The 20,117-nt window shown below is 37.9% G+C and overlaps 1 protein-coding gene across 1 annotated transcript in view; it reads left to right on the top strand.

The window, feature by feature from the left end:
* LOC124802536 (engulfment and cell motility protein 1) overlaps positions 1-20,117 on the top strand; it is a 66,450-nt gene that overhangs the window by 3,435 nt on the left and 42,898 nt on the right. Inside the window, exons 2-3 of the mRNA XM_047263392.1 lie at positions 1,238-1,576; positions 8,097-8,342. Coding sequence (XP_047119348.1) covers positions 1,238-1,576; positions 8,097-8,342 — 585 coding nt within the window. The remainder of the gene's footprint in view (positions 1-1,237; positions 1,577-8,096; positions 8,343-20,117) is intronic.

The following is a 20,117-nucleotide window of genomic DNA, read 5'->3' as shown; positions in this document are numbered from 1 at the left end:
AATTTATTTTTGTGATTGGTGACCCAGCAAAATTCATAGTTATGTCATTCTCATATATCACTTTTTATGAAAAACTCCAGTCTATTACCACCCTAACAAATGGAGAAGATAGAATTTTGACTTTCTCACCAGAATTCGCCAATTTCTTAAACTTTAGTGTGTGTGGTATAACACATTCATTCAGCTGCATCTGTCTTCTGTGATTACCAACACGTGACCAGACCCCTACCCCTTTTTTAACTCAGAGATGTTATGTGTAACATCTGCTCCTAATTATGTATACATCTATGCCCCACAAGCACACATTGCAGTGTGTGGCATGGTGCTTTTCCTGCTCCTTTTGCGAATATAATGTGTGGAAACAATGACTGTTGGTAAATTTATCTGTAAGTTTAGCTGTCTCAGATTTTCCTTTTTCGGTTATTTCACGAAATGGTATTTGAAGCTTTGTGGCACAGTGGTCAAGTACTCGACTGTGGATACGTAGGTCTTGAGTTTGATCCCTGGTGAGTCTTTGGTTTTTTATTTGTAACTTATCATTTCTTTCACCTCAGGGAATGTTTGTTAATGTGAAAAGTGCTTCATCATACTGATGTTTGCAGAGTCTCCATTAAACTGTAGGGCTCACTATAACTGGCTGGATAAATGAGTTCAAAGGTTGGAGGCAACAGCTTACTACTTACAACAGGAGCGTGCCTAGTAAAGAACAGTGGCACTCAAACCAATCTTCTGATTGATGAGAGCATTAACTTCTTTTTAGGATGATGTGATGTATTTCTGAAATCATCTTGTGTCATAAACTCTTAGACATTTAATGGTAATCCTTTCTTTGGTGCAGAAAGTATCTCTTATGGTGACTTCCACTGAAGTCTGATGAGTATCTCCTTGATGTTCTCACATTTGCTAAATGAACCCGCGCTGAAACATACGGCTCTTCTTTGGTGCTTCTCTGTTTATGTTACTTGGTACAGTTTGTATATAGTCATGAAAAACAAAAGTAATTAAATATATGATTTACGAAATGTGTAGCCTGCACAAGAAAATTTTAAAAATATTGAAAAGGAAGATCAATACAAAAGCCCCAAGCAACCTCCCCTCACATACACACACAAAACATTTCAAATTTATTAATCTATCAAGAAGGAACATACATTTTTGCTAACACATACATATGACATGCCTGTTGCTGTAAAGTCACAGGATCATTGAATAAATCACCTTTAAAATTCTGTTTCAGGTAGGAACAGAAATGGCACATCAGTTGTATGTTCTCCAAACATTAACTTTGGGCCTGCTGGAGCATCGTATGAACACTCGCATGGATTCTCAGGATCAGGATGCACATGACAAAATTAAAGAATTGCGTCGAATTGCATTTGATACAGATATTGGAAATTCTGGAGGTGGCGATTTGGCATCAAGGCGTCAACTTGGAGTTTTTGCAAAGGACTACAAGAAGCTTGGCTTCAAGCATGACATTAATCCAGCTTTGGATTTTATGGAAACTCCTCCTGGAATGCTGGCATTGGATTGCATGGTTTATTTTGCTCGGAACCATACAGAGAGTTATACTAAGGTACAGACAGCTACTGTACAATATTATGTTTTTTAGATCTATGTGAAGGTAATTTCCCTTTATTGTATGTATGGGTAATTGGAACTGACTGATTCCATCTGTCTGCTTTGTCCTGTGATGTAATGGTTTTGTTGTGTGTGGCGTCACTATGGCGCGGTGTTGGTGGATGTTTGTGTGTTGAGTTTAACATTGGGTTCATTTGAGTCTTGGTTATGACTGTGGTGATGTGGGTTTGTTTGTCTGGGTAATCAGTGTTGTAACACGGTTTGGAAGTGTTTGCTTTGTTTTCAAAGAATTATTATGTTTTTTCTTTTTGTTTGTGTGTTTGGTTATTTTTGTTAGGTCTGACTAGTTTGGTGTACATTGTTGTGAGTGTGTGTGTGTGTGTGTGTGTGTGTGTGTGTGTGTGTGTGTGTGTGTGTTTTGCGGTAATTGTGATGTTTTGCGTGTTTTATATTTTGGCATTTTGGTTGTACTTTAATTGATGTTGTGAACATGGGGGTTTTTGGGTTTTCGAATTGTTAAGATTTTTTGTTTCGGTGGTGTTTTGTGAGTTATGTAGATGTGAGAAGTTTATGGCTGTTATATAGGTCAAGGAAAATGTCCAATTCTGCTTTTCGAATTGGAGATGATGGTTTTTTTTAGTATCGTGGACTTTGTTTGAGAGATATAGGTCAAGTGAAGTGTACAGTTACTGTTGGTTGTGTGGCTGTAGCGTTTTGTTGTGAGTTGAGTTTTTTTAATAATATTTTCAGATGATGCGGTGTTTTGTATTGTTATATATTTAGCTTCTCCTAAATCCTCTGTTTCCTGCACTTGTCCCATTACTTTCCTTTTATTGTTGGATTGACAGGTTCTTGTTTGCATTTGTTGGCATGTATATGTAGTGACATCGTAACTATTTAGTATACACTAGACGTAGTTGTTTCCACCATATTGATGATGTCAGGGGTCAATCAAGATGGTGGAATCAGTCACTTCCCTAATACCATGCTAGAGTTGCGTCACTATTACTGTCTTTCTTTCTGTAGGATACAATTTCATTCGTACCTGGTTTCTTATGGTGTTTAGTCTTGACTGTCTGTTGGTTGCACGTAATTATTGAAAAACCTGGAATTTGATTCTTGTTACGTACATTATTTTTTGATTCAGACAACATATTTGCATTGTGAGTGTCTCCCTTAAGTTAGTGCACTACTTATAAATCTTCCCAAACCACAACTTGTGAATATTCTTCTTTTTGTGCTTGTTGGTCCTGCTACAATTGAATCACTTTCTGTGATTATTTATTAGGAATTCTATTTTATCTAGTGTAGATTTTAATTTTTGAGTGAGTTAAATCACCACAACCGTTGTCCATTCTTTTCTCTCTAGCAAGCTTGATGCAGTTGTACATGAAGATCTCCCAGACAGTTCAATCCTTCTTCTCATGTGACATCATTACTATTTGAGTGTCTCTTGTCTTTGAAGATTTGTATGTCCCAGGTATCACAATGTCCTCCTCCAGATTTTTTCAAATATTGTTTGAGGATTTATGTAAAACCATTCTTTCCATATGACTGTGTCACTGCCGTCTTGAAATATATCAACTAGGCCCCTTTTAAATGAAGCTGCTGTTTTATTTCCTCATTTTTCTTCTAGTGTTTTTGATTCAAAACCAGAGTAATTTCATGTAACATGTCTGTAGACAATTTCTGGTGGGTAAAGTCAGTGTAGCAGTTTGCAAAACCATTCACATTTGGATCAAGTTATGCTTCGTGAAATGCGATGTTTATAGATAGCAAATTTGTGTTCTAAAATAACTGATAAATAGAGTGGTACAATTTGGAAGGTACGTTTATTCTGCTGATGATGTGTGTTGTGCCTAGATAGCCCAGTTGGTAAGAGCAATTCCTGTCAAAAGCAAATTTCCATATGTGCTGTATTATGTGGTCATATGCCTCCATAATACGAGTGACTTTTTTTCCTCCCATTATTTTTCAAGCAGTATTCTTGTAACAAAAGTGAGCTCTGCTGTTGTCCCATAATTTGGTCACTCTCCCTTCTATCTAGGTAACTGGAAAAATATATTTTTAGAACTAGTCAGCATACAGTTCAGTGCTGTGTATTGTTCGTTTTCATATTTTGTAATCACTGTTGAAATTTAACATTACTGTGCTGTTTGGATGGTACAAACTTAAGTGTTCTTGTGTTTTCTTCAACAAGTATTTAGATTTTTCAGTTTTAATGTTTGTAGATCACTTGTTTGAATTGTCGTGTGTACACCTGATGGGCCTATATATATATATATATTACTGTATGAGTGAATAGGTGAATGCATACTTTATGAGGCATATTTGAGACTTGTTTGGCAGCTGCATATATGGCAATGTGTGCATGACTGTCCATGGACGCAGTATGGAAAGCCATATGGTGTGTTTCACATACACGTGGCATTAGTAGGTGCCATCAGAACAGGACACTCTCATAGCAGTGGGCGGCTGCTGTACCAGTAGCATTATTAAATGAGGCATTGTGGGGGCTCAGTAAACATTAGTGTCTTCCATTCTTTCAGGCACGTTGTAGTCTGACAGGCAACAGTAGCTTGTACATCAGTTCCTACTTTCTGCTGTCACTTACCTTTCTTTTTGTTTTTGCAACTTCTTCTCATAAACCTACACATGGCTTGGGAAATAGACATTAAGAAATTCATTTTGTTAGTGATCGAGAGGTAGCGTCTTTGATTAGCAATCAAAATATCATACGTCCTGGGTTTAAACTCAACCATCAGTTAAATTTGAATAATAAACGGCATTGGTGGCCAACGACTTCCTGCATAAGAAGTCACCCTCATTCTGCCAATGGCCTTGTTAGAGGGGCCAGAGGAGTGGACAGAGGTTCAGGGCACTCTCTTGTCTTTGGGGTGGGAAATTGTCCCTAAAAGGTGGAAGAATCAGGAATGATCAACAGCATGAGGATGAAAAAGGCAATGGAAACTGCTGCATTAAAGAGAAATAATGTGTATCCACATGATACCTATAATTGAAAAGTGTTGTTGCGATCTCTCCATTGTCAAAAGATTCTGGAATAGTCCCCCATTTGGATCTCTGGGACAGGACTGCGAAGGGGGAGTTGACCATGAGAAAAAGATTGAATAATCATCAAGATGGTAACATTCTACAAGATAACATTCTAGGGGTCGAGACATGGAATGTCAGAAGCTTGAACGTGCTAAGGAAGCTTGAAAATCTGAAAAGGGAAATGCAAATGCTCAGTCCAGATATATTGGGGGTCAGTGAAGCGAAATGGAAAGACGATAAGGATTTCTGGTCAGATGAGTATAGGATACTACAAACAGGAGTAGGATTCATTGTGAATAGGTAGATAGGGCAGAGAGTGCGTTACTGTGAAAAGTTCAGTGATAGGGTGTTCTCATTGGAATCGACAGCAAACTGGCGCCAACAACAAGTATACATCCTAATGTTGCAAGCTAAACGCGAAGAGATAGATAAAGTATATGAGGATATTGAAAGGGTAAGAGGATATTGAAAGGGTAATGCGGTATGTAAAGGGAGATGAAAATCTGATAGGCATGGAGGACTGATATGTGAGTGTAGGGGAAGAGCAGGAGAAAGTGTTACAGGAGTGTGTAGACTTGGTACTAGGAATGAGAGGGAAGAAAGACTAATTGAGTTCTGTAATAAATTTCAGCTAATAATTGTGAATACTCCGTTCAAAAAGCAAAGAGGAGGAGACATACTTTGAAAAGGTCCGGATCTACAGGAAGATTGCAGTTATATTACATCATGGTTAGACAGAGACCCTGAAATAAGATACTGGATTGTAATGTGTACCCAGGAGCAGATATAGACTCAGATCACAATGTAGTAGTGATGAAGAGTAGGATGAGGTATAAGAGATTACCGAGGAAGAAACAGTACACAAGGAAGTGGGATGCAGACGTAGTAATGTTCTCTTAGGTTATAGATACTGCAATAAAGAACTGCTCAGTAGGCAGTACGGTTGAAGAGGAATGGACATTGCTCTAAAGAGCAATCACAGAAGTTGGAAGGAAAAACGTAGGTACCAAGAAGACAACACTGAAAAAACTATGGGTAATGGAAGAAATGCTTCATGTGATAGATGAAAGAAGAAAGTACAAAAATGTTCAAGGAAATTCAGGAATACAGAAATACAAGACGCTGAGGAATGGAATAAATAGGAAGTGCAGGGAAGCTAAGACAAAATGACTGCATGAAAAATGTGAAGAAATCAAAAAGAAATGATTGTCGGAAGGACTGACTCAGCATATAGGAAAGTCAAAACGGCCTTCAGTGAAATTAAAAGCAAGGGTGGTAACATTAAGAGTGCAATAGGAATTCCGTTGTTAAATGCAGAGGAGAGAGCAGACAGGTAGAAAGAGTACACTGAAGGTCTCTGTGAGCAGGAAGATTTGTCTGGTGTAATTGAAGAAGAAGCAGGGGTCGATTTAGAAGAGATAAGGGAGACAGTACTAGAATTAGAATATAACAGAGCTTTGGAAGATTTAAGATCAAATAAGGCGGAAAGTATATATAACATTCCATTAGAATGTCTAAAATCATCGGGGGAAGCGACGACTGTTCATGTTGTTGTTAGAATATAGAGTCTGGCTATATAACATCCGAATTTCGGAAAAATATCATCCACAAAATTCTGAAGACTGCAAAAGCAGACAAGTGTAGAATTATGGCACAATCAGCCTAGCCGCTGGTGCATCCATGTTGCAGAAAAGAATAGTATACGGAAGAATAGAAAAGAAAATTGAGGATGTGTTAGATGACGATCAGTTTGGTTTTAGGAAAAGTAAAAGCACCAGAGAGGCAATTCTCACGCTGTGGTTGATAACGGAAGGAAGACTAAAGAAAAATCAAGACTCTTCATAGGATTTGTTGACCTGGAAAAAGCATTTGACAATGTCAAATAAATGTTGCAAGATGTTTGAAATTCTGAGGAAAAATCTATACATCGAAGAAGCAATGATGGATATAAAAGGAACGTTCAGGAATGGAATTAGAATCCAAGGTGAAAGGATACCAACGATACAATTTGCTGACAACATTGCTGTCCTCAGTGAAAGTGAAGAAGAATTATATGATCTGCCAAATGGAATGAACAGTCTAATGAGGGCAGAATATGGTTTGAGAGTAAATTGAAGAAAGACGAAAGTAATCAGAAATAGCAGAAATGAGAACAGCGAGAAATTTAACATCTCACGAAGCAGATTAAGTTAAGGAATTTTACTACATAGGCAGAAAATAATCAATGACAGACGGAACAAGGAGAACATCAAAATCAGACTAGCACTAGCAAAAAAGGCATTTCTGGCCAAGAGAAGTCTACTGGTATTACACATAGATCTTAATTTGAGAAAGAAATGTATGAGAATGTGAGTTTGGAGCACAACATTATATGATAGTGTAATATGGATTGTGGGAAAAACGGAACAGAAAAGGTTCGAAGCATTTGAGGTGCTGCGCTACAGACGAATGTTGAAAATTAGGTGGACTGATAAGATAAGGAATGAGGAAGTTCTGTGCAGAATTGGAGCGGAGAGGAATATGTGGAAAACACTGACAAGACATCAGGGAATAACTTCCATGGTACTACAGAGTGCTGTAGAGGGTAAAAACTATAGAGGAAGACAGAGATTGGAATACATCCGTCAAATAATTGAGCAAATAATAAGTTACAACTGATACTCTGAGATGAAGAGGTTGACACAGGAGAGGAATTCGGGACAGGGTTCATACAAAAAAGTTGTGGACTGTTGTAATCAAGGAATACAGCGTATCATTTCAAAACATGAACAAGAAAGAACATGAATATGGTAAAGAAGTTGTTCAATCATTTAAAGATGTTTTAGTGTACCATTTTCAAAAAATGTATTTATGGTGAATGGAGTAATAACAATCTCAACAAAAATTATATGTTAGAAAACTGCCAGTTTACAGACAAAGCTGAAGTAAGAGTAATCCATCATTATGTTCCTTGCATTATTTGCTGAAATTCCTCCACTAAAACCCGTGCTAGCATTTGTTCATGTTGGTTTTCTCTGGGACTGTGCTGAGAGGCTGGGAAGGAATAACATGATGGGCTTTATCATGCTGTGCCATTCTGTGTGCAACAGCAGCCACGTAAATGTGAAACAGACATGGCAGCATGCCATTTAGATGTCTGCTTGACGTTAGTGGAATGGGTGTAAGAGTCTTGGACGTTCGCTTGGTTTACAGCTAGGCTGTACATATTTCAAAGGTGGTGGTGTTAAAGATTACTTTTCAAAATGATCTATAGAAGTAAGAAACAGATAATAGGGAAAACAATGAACTATAAATTGTGGCAGTGTTATGTGCAAAGTTCTTTTTTTAAAGACGTGTTACTCGGATAGCACAACAATGACTTTGCATTTAATTTCATGTTACTGCTCTGCATTTCACTTGCAATTAAATGTTTCTGTATCAAGCATCTGAGATGTTTTGTGTTAATTTTTTACTCTCACCAGGTGGTTTTAGAGAACTCATGTCGAGCAGATGAACACGAGTGCCCATTTGGTCGTACAAGTGTGGAACTGTGCAAGTTGCTGTGTGAAGTTCTACGAATAGGAGAACCACCTAGTGAACAGGGGCAAAATTTTCATCCAATGTTCTTCACGCATGATCATCCCTTTGAAGAATTTTTCTGTGTTTGTATTGTGCTGTTAAACAAGACATGGAAAGAGATGCGTGCAACAACAGAAGATTTTGTTAAGGTACTAATGCTTCTCTGTTCTCCAGTTACTCTGTGTTTGTGCTGCCATTTTGTTTCCTAGTTCAGTATGTTCAGATAATTTTATAGTTCTTGTTTTATGAAATGATATTTATTGTGCAATATGCCTGATACTATGTTGGTCTGTTCAGTATAGTGGCATATTTCTCTTTCTTGCTTTATATGGTTATATACAGGCTGTAATGAAAGGTATGTCCAAACTTCCAGGAAACATTCCTCACGTATAGAGAAAGAAAGTATGATATGGGCAAGGGTCTGAAAATGTTTTATTTCCATGTTAGAGCTCACTTTCTACCTCTCTTCATAACCAGATTAATAATTGGAAATGCACAAAAACGGGAAGTACCAGTGTTACATGAAGTGGTTCCTTACGTGACATGTTCAACATACTCTCGTGGTTACTGTATGAAACACCTTCCTAAATGAAATGTTCAAAATACCCTCTGTCTCTGTTAGCAGACACACATGCATAAACCCACCATCAGATTGAATCTTTGATATGCTGATGTATCCCTGGGGGAATGTGTGTTGTTTCACAGCCATCCACAAAGACTGTACACCTTGTTCCTGGGTGTCATACACAAGGGCTTTCAAATGCCCTCACAAATAAAATTCTAGTTGGTTCTAGTAGAACAGGTAGACTAATCTCTAAGAAGCATGAAAAGTTTCTCCGTTGAGCCTGGATGGAACAACATGACGACATAAAAGTCACCAATGCCAGCCCGATTGCTGACAGAAAAGCTTTGTTGGTGATGTGATTCTCAGGGATACATTAGTGATTCAGCGTGATGGCAGGTCGATGCATGTATCACTGCAAATGGAGGGCATTTTGAACATTTCAATTAGGAAAGTGTTTCAGTCTGTAACCAAGAGAATATTTTGAACATTTCATGTAAGAAAACATTTCATGTAATGTCAGTACATTCTGTTTCTGTGTGTTTTGCATGGCTAATGTGATTATGAAGAAAAGTAGAAAATGAGGTCTGACATGTAAATAAAATATTTCCAGACCCATGTCCAAATAACAAATTTTCCCCTTCTATGTGTCAGGAATGTTTCCTGAAAGTTGGACGTATCTTTTTGTTATACCCTTATAGGAAAACAAAATAAATGACCTGGTTCCTGTAAATGTAATTAAAGTTCAGTCTCTATTGTTGACTGTATCTTAGCAAGCTAAAGCATTCCAACTATTCAACATTTAGAACAAAGATGTTCACTTATCTTAAAGACAGCTGAAATCCCAGTAGAACTTGCAACAGCAAAGAGATAATCATTTTGAAATAAAGCTTATTTGCATAGAAGGCACATTAGTAATACTTGTGAATGCCTGATGGCTTAATGCATGTCTCTTTCCTAATAACACCCTTTGTTTCCTGCCAGAGATATAAGATTTGAACCATTCTGCAGCATTTCCTGTTACACCATAATATTCGAATTTACTTAAGAGGATATTGTGATTTACACAGTCAAATGCTTGCAATTTTTTGTCTAATGAATTAAGTACATTTTCACTGTGCGTGTAGATAGCCTTCTCAATATCAGAACCCTTTAGAAATTTGAACTGCGACATTGACAGTATGTTATATGTGATAAGATGGCTATAAAGCCGATTGTACATTATCTTTCCTAAAATTTTTGAGAATGCTGGCAAAAGTGAAATTGGACGGAAATTTGATGCTATTTCTTTATCTTCCTTCTTAAACAGTGGCTTAACTTCAACATATTTCAACCATTCAGGAAATACTCCACTGACAAAAGACTGGCTACACAGCCAGCTTAATATGTTAATTAACTCAAAATCACATTTTTAATTAACTTTGTTGATATTTCACCATAGCCACTAGAAAGTTTTTGATTTTAAAGATTTTATGATAGACATTACTTCTGCTGGGATAGTGAGGGTCCAATTCACATTATGGAAGTTACTTGAAATGTCTGGTCTGAGGTATCCCATGGCAGCATCTACAGAACCTGACAACCCCCACCTTTTCAGTAACAGTTATAAAATGTTTGTTAAAAAGTTCTGCAACACTATACACGTCTGTCACCAATGTATCATTTACTGTTAATGCTATTTGCCCCTCTTCATGTCTGGATCTACTGGTCTCCTCCTTCACTACATCCCATATTGTCTTTATTTTGTTATCTGATATGACTATCTTTTCCTGCAATATATTTGCTTTGATGTCCGTATTACAGTCTTTAATATTTTTCAGTATTTCTTGTATTGTACTATTGCATAAACATCAGAACTGTTTTGGATTGACAGATACAGTTTTCTTTTTGTTTTACAATATACCTCTATTCTTTGAGTAATCCATGGCTTCTTTGTAAACTTTGCTCTAACCTTGTGGGAAAAATATATCTAAAAATGAAGATGATGTGACTTACCAAACGAAAGCGCTGGCAGATCGATAGACACACAAACAAACACAAACATACACACAAAATTCAAGCTTTCGCAACCAACGGTTGCTTCATCAGGAAAGAGGGAAGGAGAGGGAAAGACGAAAGGATGTGGGTTTTAAGGGAGAGGGTTGGAATGACTCCTTACCCTCTCCCTTAAAACCCACATCCTTTCGTCTTTCCCTCTCCTTCCCTCTTTCCTGATGAAGCAACCATTGGTTGCGAAAGCTTGAATTTTGTGTTTATGTTTGTGTTTGTTTGTGTGTCTATCGACCTGCCAGCGCTTTCGTTTGGGAAGTCACATCATCTTTGTTTTTAGATATATTGCTCTAACTGTGGTTAGTTTTGGGGGAAAACTCTGTTCAAATAAGGTAAGCACTTTATTAGCAAAAGTGTTATATTTTTCATTCATGCCATCAGAACTGTAAACATCACTCCAGTGAACGTCTCTGAGGAGTGCCCTAAAATAATCAATTTTTGGCTTATTGATTACCCTCTTGAGTTCAGATTTAACATACTTCATATCCTGTTCAGTATTAATATTTAACAGAAGGAACTGCATGTCATGGTCTGAGAGGCCATTGCGTATTGGTTTTGTAATATAATTTTGTTCATTGAACTTTTCTATAAAGATATTATCAGTGGCTGTTTGTGAGCAATTGGCTACCCTCGTTGAGAACTTTACAGTGGGAATTAAGTTGAATGATAGTGTTACTAACTCAAATAAGTTCTTATTGGGGAGAGTCTTTAAGGAAATCTACGTTGAAGTCACCAGCAACCACTATTTCTTTGTTTTTGGTTGTTAAATGAGCCAGTACACCTTCAAGATGGTTTATGAACAGATTAAAGTTACCTGCAGGTGCTCGATATACATTTAATATTATGAAGGATTTTGTATGAAATTCTGCTTCTGTTGCACATGCATCCATATGCTGTTTTAGGCAAAATTTATGAATGCCTATTTTCTTAAATTTATGACAGTTCCTGATGAATGTGGCAACCCTACCTTTTTCCATTTCTGCTCTACAAAAGTGAGATGCTAACCTAAATCCTGTAACACTTAACAGTTCTATACCAGTGGTCGCATGATGTTCAGAGAGGCTGATTATGTCAGCTGGATTTGAGGACTCAGATTCATCTGTGCAGATAATTAATTCATTAATTTTATTTCTCAGTCCTCGAATATTTTGATGCAATAAAGATAGCTGACATTTCACATTGACTGAGTTAAAATTGGGTAGAGTTGAAATTTCTGCTGATTGTTGAAAATTGTTAATCAATAGCTGTTTATGCTGATGTAATGAGCTAGAACTATGTTTTTTGGCTTGTTCAATGTTTTGCATTCCTAAGCAAGCAAGAAATATTTTCCGTTATGTTTATGTTCTATGAAAAGGGAGTATATCAGCGCAATAACAGATATCATCCTGTAGGTAATACAATGTACAGAAATAGTATCTTAACAACTACTTCTCTCTGTTGATGTATACCCTGACAGTTTTTACACCTTACATTGTTCTTCTTCATAAGATTACCTCAAGAATGTGATAGTTTGATGAATTGAGAAGTGCTATTATTAAACAAAGATGATCTGCTGCCCATTTTTTAGTCCCAAATTTAGATCGCAAAAGTCATTTACGAACACTTAGTTGACTACACTGAAACACAAAAAAGTGACACATAGATCATAAGAGTTACCAGTCTTGTGAATTATCTAAGACTACAATGGAAACAATCGGATTTAATACCACTTGAATTGTGTTGTTGGAAGCGACTTGAGTTGAGCCTGGAATCAGTCACTTGATCGAATGATATCAGAGTCTGCCTAATTAGAATTTAGTAGTGGTAGGAAGACTGCTGGAAAGAAATGCATTTATTTTCGAACAAAAGTGAGAGTGAGCCTGCAGCCAGTTGGCCTTAAATTGGCTGGCTAAGACACTGTTCTTTCCCCCTGAACCATGGACCTTGCCATTGGTGGGGAGGCTTGCGTGCCTCAACAATACAGATAGCTGTACCGTAGGTGCAACCACAATGGAGGGGTATCTGTTGAGAGGTCAGACAAACGTGTGGTTCCTGAAGAGGGGCAGCAGCCTTTTCAGTAATTGCAGGGGCAACAGTCTGGATGATTGACTGATCTGGCCCTGTAACACTAACCAAAATGGCCTTGCTATTTTGGTACTGCGAACAGCTGAAAGCAAGGGAAACTATAGCCGTGATTTTTCCCGAGGGCATGCAGCTTTACTGTATGATTAAATGACGATGGCGTCCTCTTGGGTAAAATATTCCGGAGGTAAAATATTCCCCCATTCGGATCTCCGGGCGGGGACTACTCAAGAGGACGTCGTTATCAGGAGAAAAAACTGGCGTTCTACGGATCGGAGCGTGGAATGTCAGATCCCTTAATCAGGCAGGTAGGTTAGAAAATTTGAAAAGGGAAATGGATAGGTTAAAGTTAGATATAGTGGGAATTAGTGAAGTTTGGTGGCAGGAGGAACAAGACTTTTGGTCAGGCGAATACAGGATTATAAATACAAAATCAAATAGGGGTAATGCAGGAGTAGGTTTAATAATGAATAAAAAAAATAGGAGTGCGGGTAAGCTACTACAAACAGCATAGTGAACACATTATTGTGGCCAAGATAGATACGAAGCCCACGCCTACTACAGTAGTACAAGTTTATATGCCAACTAGCTCTGCAGATGATGAAGAAATTGAGGAAATGTATTATGAGATAAAAGAAATTATTCAGGTAGTGAAGGGAGACGAGAATTTAATAGTCATGGGTGACTGGAATTCGACAGTAGGAAAAGGAAGAGAAGGAAACGTAGTAGGTGAATATGGATTGGGTCTAAGAAATGAAAGAGGAAGCCACCTGGTAGAATTTTGCACAGAGCATAACATAATCATAACTAACACTTGGTTTAAGAATCATGAAAGAAGGTTGTATACATGGAAGAACCCTGGAGATACTAAACGGTATCAGATAGATTATATAATGGTAAGACAGAGATTTAGGAACCAGGTTTTAAATCGTAAGACATTTCCAGGGGCAGACGTGGACTCTGACCACAATCTATTGGTTATGACCTGTGGATTAAAACTGAAGAAACTGCAAAAATGTGGGAATTTAAGGAGATGAGACCTGGATAAACTGAAAGAACCAGAGGTTGTACAGAGTTTCAGGGAGAGCATAAGGGAACAATTGACAGGAATGGGGGAAAGAAATACAGTAGAAGAAGAATGGGTAGCTTTGAGGAATGAAATAGTGAAGGTAGCAGAGGATCAAGTAGGTAAAAAGACGAGGGCTAGTAGAAATCCTTGGGCAGCAGAAGAGATACTGAATCTACTTGATGAAAGGAGAAAATACAAAAATGCAGTAAGTGAAGAGCCAAAAGGAATACAAACGTCTCAAAAATGAGATCGACAGGTAGTGCAAAATGCCTAAGCAGGGATGGCTAGAGGACAAATGTAAGGATATAGAGGCTTATCTCAAGAGGGGTAAGATAGATACTGCCTACAGGAAAATTAAAGAGACCTTTGGAGAAAAGAGAACCACTTGCATGAATATCAAGAGCTCAGATGGAAACCCAGTTCTAAGCAAAGAAGGGAAGGCAGAAAGGTGGAAGGAGTATATAGGGGGTCTATACAGGGGCGATGTTCTTGAGGACAATATTATGGAAATGGAAGATGAGGTAGATGAAGATGAAATGGGAGATATGATACTGCGTGAAGAGTTTGACAGAGCACTGAAAGACCTAAGTCGAAACAAGGCCCCGGGAGTAGACAACATTCCATTAGAACTACTGACAGCCTTGGGAGAGCCAGGCCTAACAAAACGCCAGTCCTAACAAAACTCTACCATCTGGTGAGTAAGGTGTATGAGACAGGCGAAATTCCCTCAGACTTCAAGAAGAATGTAGTAATTCCAATCCCAAAGAAAGCAGGTGTTGACAGATGTGAAAATAACCGAACTATCAGTTTAATAAGTCACAGCTGCAAAATAATAACACGAATTCTTTACAGACGAATGGAAAAACTGGTAGAAGCTGGCCTCGGGAAGATCAGTTTGGATTCCGTAGAAATGTTGGAACACGTGAGGCAATACTGACCCTACGACTTATCTTAGAAGAAAGATTAAGGAAAGGCAAACCTACATTTCTAACATTTATAGACTTAGAGAAAGCTTTTGACAATGTTGACTGGAATACTCGTCTTTCAAATTCTGAAGGTGGCAGGAGTAAAATACAGGGAGCGAAAGGCTATTTACAATTTGTACAGAAACCAGATGGCAGTTATAAGAGTCGGGGGGCATGGAAGGGAAGCAGTGGTTGGGAAGGGAGTGAGACAGGGTTGTAGCCTCTCCCCGATGCTATTCAATCTGTATATTGAGGAAGCAGTAAAGGAAACAAAAGAAAAGTTCGGAGTAGGTATTAAAATCCATGGAGAAGGAATATAAACTTTGAGGTTCGCCGATGACATTGTAATTCTGTCAGAGACAGCAAAGGACTTGGAAGAGCAGTTGAACAGAATCGACAGTATCTTGAAAGGAGGGTATAAGATGAACATCAACAAAAGCAAAACGAGGATAATGGAATGTAGTCGAAGTAAATCGGGTGATGCTGAGGGAATTAGATTGGGAAATGAGACACTTAAAGTAGTAAAGGAGTTTTGCTATTTGGGGAGCAAAATAACTGATGATGGTCGAAGTAGAGAGGATATAAAATGTAGACTGGCAATAGCAAGGAAAGCGTTGCTGAAGAAGAGAATTTTGTTAACATCGAGTATTGATTTAAGTGTCAGGAAGTCATTTATGAAAGTATTTGTATGGAATGTAGCCATGTATGGAAGTGAAGCTTGGATGATAAATAGTTTAGACAAGAAGAGAATAGAAGCTTTCGAAATGTGGTGCTGTAGAAGAATGCTGAAGATTAGATGGGTAGATCACATAATTAATGAGGAGGTATTGAACAGAATTGGGGAGAAGAGGAGCTTGTGGCACAACTTGACTAGAAGAAGGGATCGGTTGGTAGGACATGTTCTGAGGCATCAAGGGATCACCAATTTAGTACTGGAGGGCAGCGTGGAGGGTAAAAATCGTAGAGGGAGACCAAGAGATGAATACAGTAAGCAAATTCAGGAAGAGGTTGGCTGCAGTAGGTACTGGGAGATGAAGAAACTTGCACAGGATAGAGTAGCATGGAGAGCTGCATCAAACCAGTCTCAGGACTGAAGACCACAACAGCCTCAACATAGTCCCCTCTTTAATATGGACGTCTTCTAGGTAAGTGACAGAAGATTGAAAAAATTAACATTTTGAAAAATCACACAGACCCTACCAGACAGAGCCACAAACACCTTATGTAAATTTCCTAAATGTTCCTTGTTTATATGATTTGTAATCATGAGGTCATCAGGATAAGTGACACGTTGGGAATATCTGCTATCAGCTGTTATAAAAATCTTTGGAAACTAGCAGATTCACTTATGACCCCAGATCGCAACCTATTAATATGATAAGGGTTGACAGGTGAACTTAATATCAAGAGTTTCTTCAATTTTTTGGCTTATGCAAGCTGTAAAAAGCCTGTGCCAGGTCAGTTATTATAAATAACTGATCATTTGCTAATTTGTAAAAAAGTTCGTCATCTTCTATTTGGTCACAGACAGTAAGTTAAAAGTTGACATACATGAGTGGAATGTCCCAGGCTTATTTACACCCACTAAGGGAGAGGCCCATTGTCTAAAGGAAATAGACAAAAGAATTCACTGTTGTTCCAGCCTGTCTAATTTCAGTTTCACTTCATCCAGAAGGGCCAACGGAATATGGTGAACTTCAAACAATGTGGTCTGAAATTCATGGCTGTCATAGACCAGTCTCAAATAATGTCACAAATTGAGAACATAAAGTGTGAATTTCTTCACATAGCACTGAAAGCTAAATGATATTAACAGTGTGGTGCTGAATAGGAAAACCATAAGCTGAATAAGTATCGTCAAGTAAAAAAATATTTTCTTCTGATGGTGATCATAAGAAATGGCAATGTCCTTGTCACTTGTTTATACTTGTTAGAGAGCTCTGTTTGGTGTAACAACAGAATTTTATGACACGTGGAAGTCCAAAAATTTGAAATGCATACTGTCCAAAGGTGGAACACCAATACTAAAGTAATTAGATTGATTTATCACAGAGGCAGACTCTGGTTTCTTTGTGTAACAGCATTTGTTGTGGAACCACTGTACAATCCCTTCATGTAATGTTGTTGTTCTGGATTGTGAGAACACAATGGCTGGGTGCAAGTTGAACTTCCACTAAGTGTCCGTTATGAAAACACTTTTAGCTTTTGGTATCATAATGATGGATGTAAACTGAAATAGTCAGCCTAATTGTGCATTAATTGTAAACATTACATCCTATACCTCTGAACAACATGAGGTGGAGTAGAATAGGGCTGGTTGGCTGCCACTGTGCGAGACATACATGTTACCTTTTTTGTTTTTAACCTGCTTTTTTCTGCAATCACTGTTACACAAGTAATATTTTCTGCGTTAAAATTGAAAGGAAAGTTTTGTTGCACTTTGTCAGTCGTTCCTGCAGTTATTGTAGGTACTTTAAAGTCAGTGGAAAACATTTAGTGGTTGGTTAGGGAAATTTAAAAAGTACAACTGACATGCTTCACCTCTGCTAACAACAGATCAGACTGGTGTAAGGCCTGTTTGCATTCATCTGTATTCAGAGGCAAGATGAATGACAGTGTCCGTTTTTTTAGATTAGATTAGATTTACTTTCATTCCAGTTGATCCATAGTGATGAGGTCCTCCAGGATTTAGACCATGTCAGGAAAACAATAATACATGACAAATATTTACAACTAAAATTAAACTTTCTGTGAATGATAGGCACAAGTACTTGTAAGGTTACATTTCCTACTAAATCCTTGAAGATTTACAGACCATGAATTGATGCTTCCTGTGTCTGGTTTAGGTTTACAATGTTGCAGAAATTCTAACCATGCTGTGACCACAAACATTTTAGTAGGAAACCAGTAAATGCCCAGTTCTTTAAAGAATCAAACTCTCTTGCATAAAACAGCTTCAGACATCTGATTACTTTACAGATGTGTTGATATATTTGATGCAAAGCATCTAAGTAGAAAAATTTAAAAAAGGTTTGAAATTGTGCTTAAAGTTTGTTGAAAGTCACTAAGTGCACTCATGAAACACTGAATGAATATAGTCTTCATGGTTATCATTCGATATTAAGCAAATGCAAGTTTTTCACATATCTCAATGTTTATGATATTATATCTCCTGAACTGTGTGTTGTACGATGATATACTTCTGTTGGTACATCAAGTGATATACATAGATACTGTCTGCAAAGTATGTTGCAAATAGAGCGGGTAGTAAAGAAATAATAAATTAAAAGTCATATCAGATGCTGAAGTTTCCCTTTAAATACTTTTAGTGGTGTGTGGTGTTTTTTTTTTGGGGGGGGGGGGGGGGGTTCCAGTGTGAAAAAGTTTCATAAATGTTTGAAATTATGTGTGAAGTTTGTTGAAAGTTGATAAGTGCTCTCATTCTCAAGTACAGGACGAATAAAATTGGGTATTTGTGCACTGTCAGTTGTGCTTCCTCAAGACAAACACACAGTTTCTAGCTGTAACATTGTCTTGTTTGTTAAAGTTTTAACATAAGATTATACCTCTTAATGAGTAAATTATCACAGCATTTTAAATATGACCAGTAATTACATGAAGTATGGAAAATCAAATTTTTGTGCCTTCTGGAAGCCATTAGATAAGCAACTTGCAAGTGGGACCAGGTTCTGGGACAGTTGCTGAACATAATAGATCATTCTGTCGACAAAGTATAAATGTCTGAAAGAGGTAACTCTGAGGATTCTACCAGCAGGTCGAATTTTTACACGAGATAATACAACTAGGGGTTGCTGGATAGCAAAAAAGCCCACTACCGCTGTCAGCACTGAATATCACTTGTTCGGAAATGTAATGCTATCTCAGTCCTCTTGTGCATTGTTAAAACTGGAGTAGCTGGGAGGAAATGTAGCTGCTGAGGAGCAAGCTGATCAAATGTTTTGGTATCTCATGTTGATGTACCTGCTGTTACCACAATTTCAGAAATTTGCATCCATCGTAGCTGTGCTATCCAATGGAAGTGGAACTAACTTTGGCATAAGTTTTACATTCCCAAAGTTAGACCATAAAAATCATGTGTTCGCTCTTTTTTCAATACACTCATGACACACAGTTCATAAGATATACTGACATTGTTAATTTCCCATAACTACACTGAAAAAACTCAGAATTAACAACACTTGAACTGCAGTGGTAGAAATAACATGTGGGCGAGGCTGAAATTAGTCAGATGGTCAAATGGTATCACAGCTTGTCAAAGTAAGAGGGATGTTCATTAAGTAATGCAACACATTTTTCCCTGAGAGTAGGTTGGTTTTTGTTCAGGATTCCACTGCACCATGTTATTCCTCACACTTTTGGCTACAAAACCCTATTTTTCAACATTACATCCATTCAATGTGACAGCCTTATGCCACCTTACTGGGAGGGCCTGTATGCTTGTGTGGTACCACTCTACTGGTCGATGTCAGAACTAACGTCTTGCCACGTCGATAACCTTCTGCTTTCCATGGAGTGCATTCTTCATTGGGCCAAACAGATATAAGTCAGAAATTGGGCTACAAAACCCTATTTTTCAACATTACATCCATTCAATGTGACAGCCTTATGCCACCTTACTGGGAGGGCCTGTATGCTTGTGTGGTACCACTCTACTGGTCGATGTCAGAACTAACGTCTTGCCACGTCGATAACCTTCTGCTTTCCATGGAGTGCATTCTTCATTGGGCCAAACAGATATAAGTCAGAAATTGGGAGATTGCATGCTGCAGAGTGAGGAACCCAGTGGGCACACTTCTTCGAGTACCCAACTGTGGAAAAGTGTGTCAGTACTACCAACAGAGATGTCTAGTTATGTATTAATATGTTTTGAGTGTTCATCTTCATCCAAATCCAGTTCCCTTCCTATAGTATCACTTTCAAGGTCATATCCCTTGTGTGGACACTCTACATACTCCTTCCACATTCCAGCTTTCTCTTCTTTTCATTGGGTTGGTTTACTATCTGAGCTCTTGGTGTTCACACAGCTGCTTCTCTTTTCTCTAATGGGCTCTTTAATTTTCCTGTGGGAGAAATGTATCTTTCCCTATGTCCTCTAGCCATTCATGCTTAGCGATTTTGCATTTCCCATCAGTCTCATTTTTTAAATCTCTATATTCCCTTTCACCTGATTCATTTTTAAATTTTCTCCTTTCAACAA

This window comes from Schistocerca piceifrons, chromosome 6, assembly GCF_021461385.2.
Source record: "Schistocerca piceifrons isolate TAMUIC-IGC-003096 chromosome 6, iqSchPice1.1, whole genome shotgun sequence".
NCBI lineage: Eukaryota > Metazoa > Arthropoda > Insecta > Orthoptera > Acrididae > Schistocerca > Schistocerca piceifrons.
Note: the sequence above shows the minus strand (reverse complement) of the source record. Positions and strands in the feature narration are given on the sequence as shown.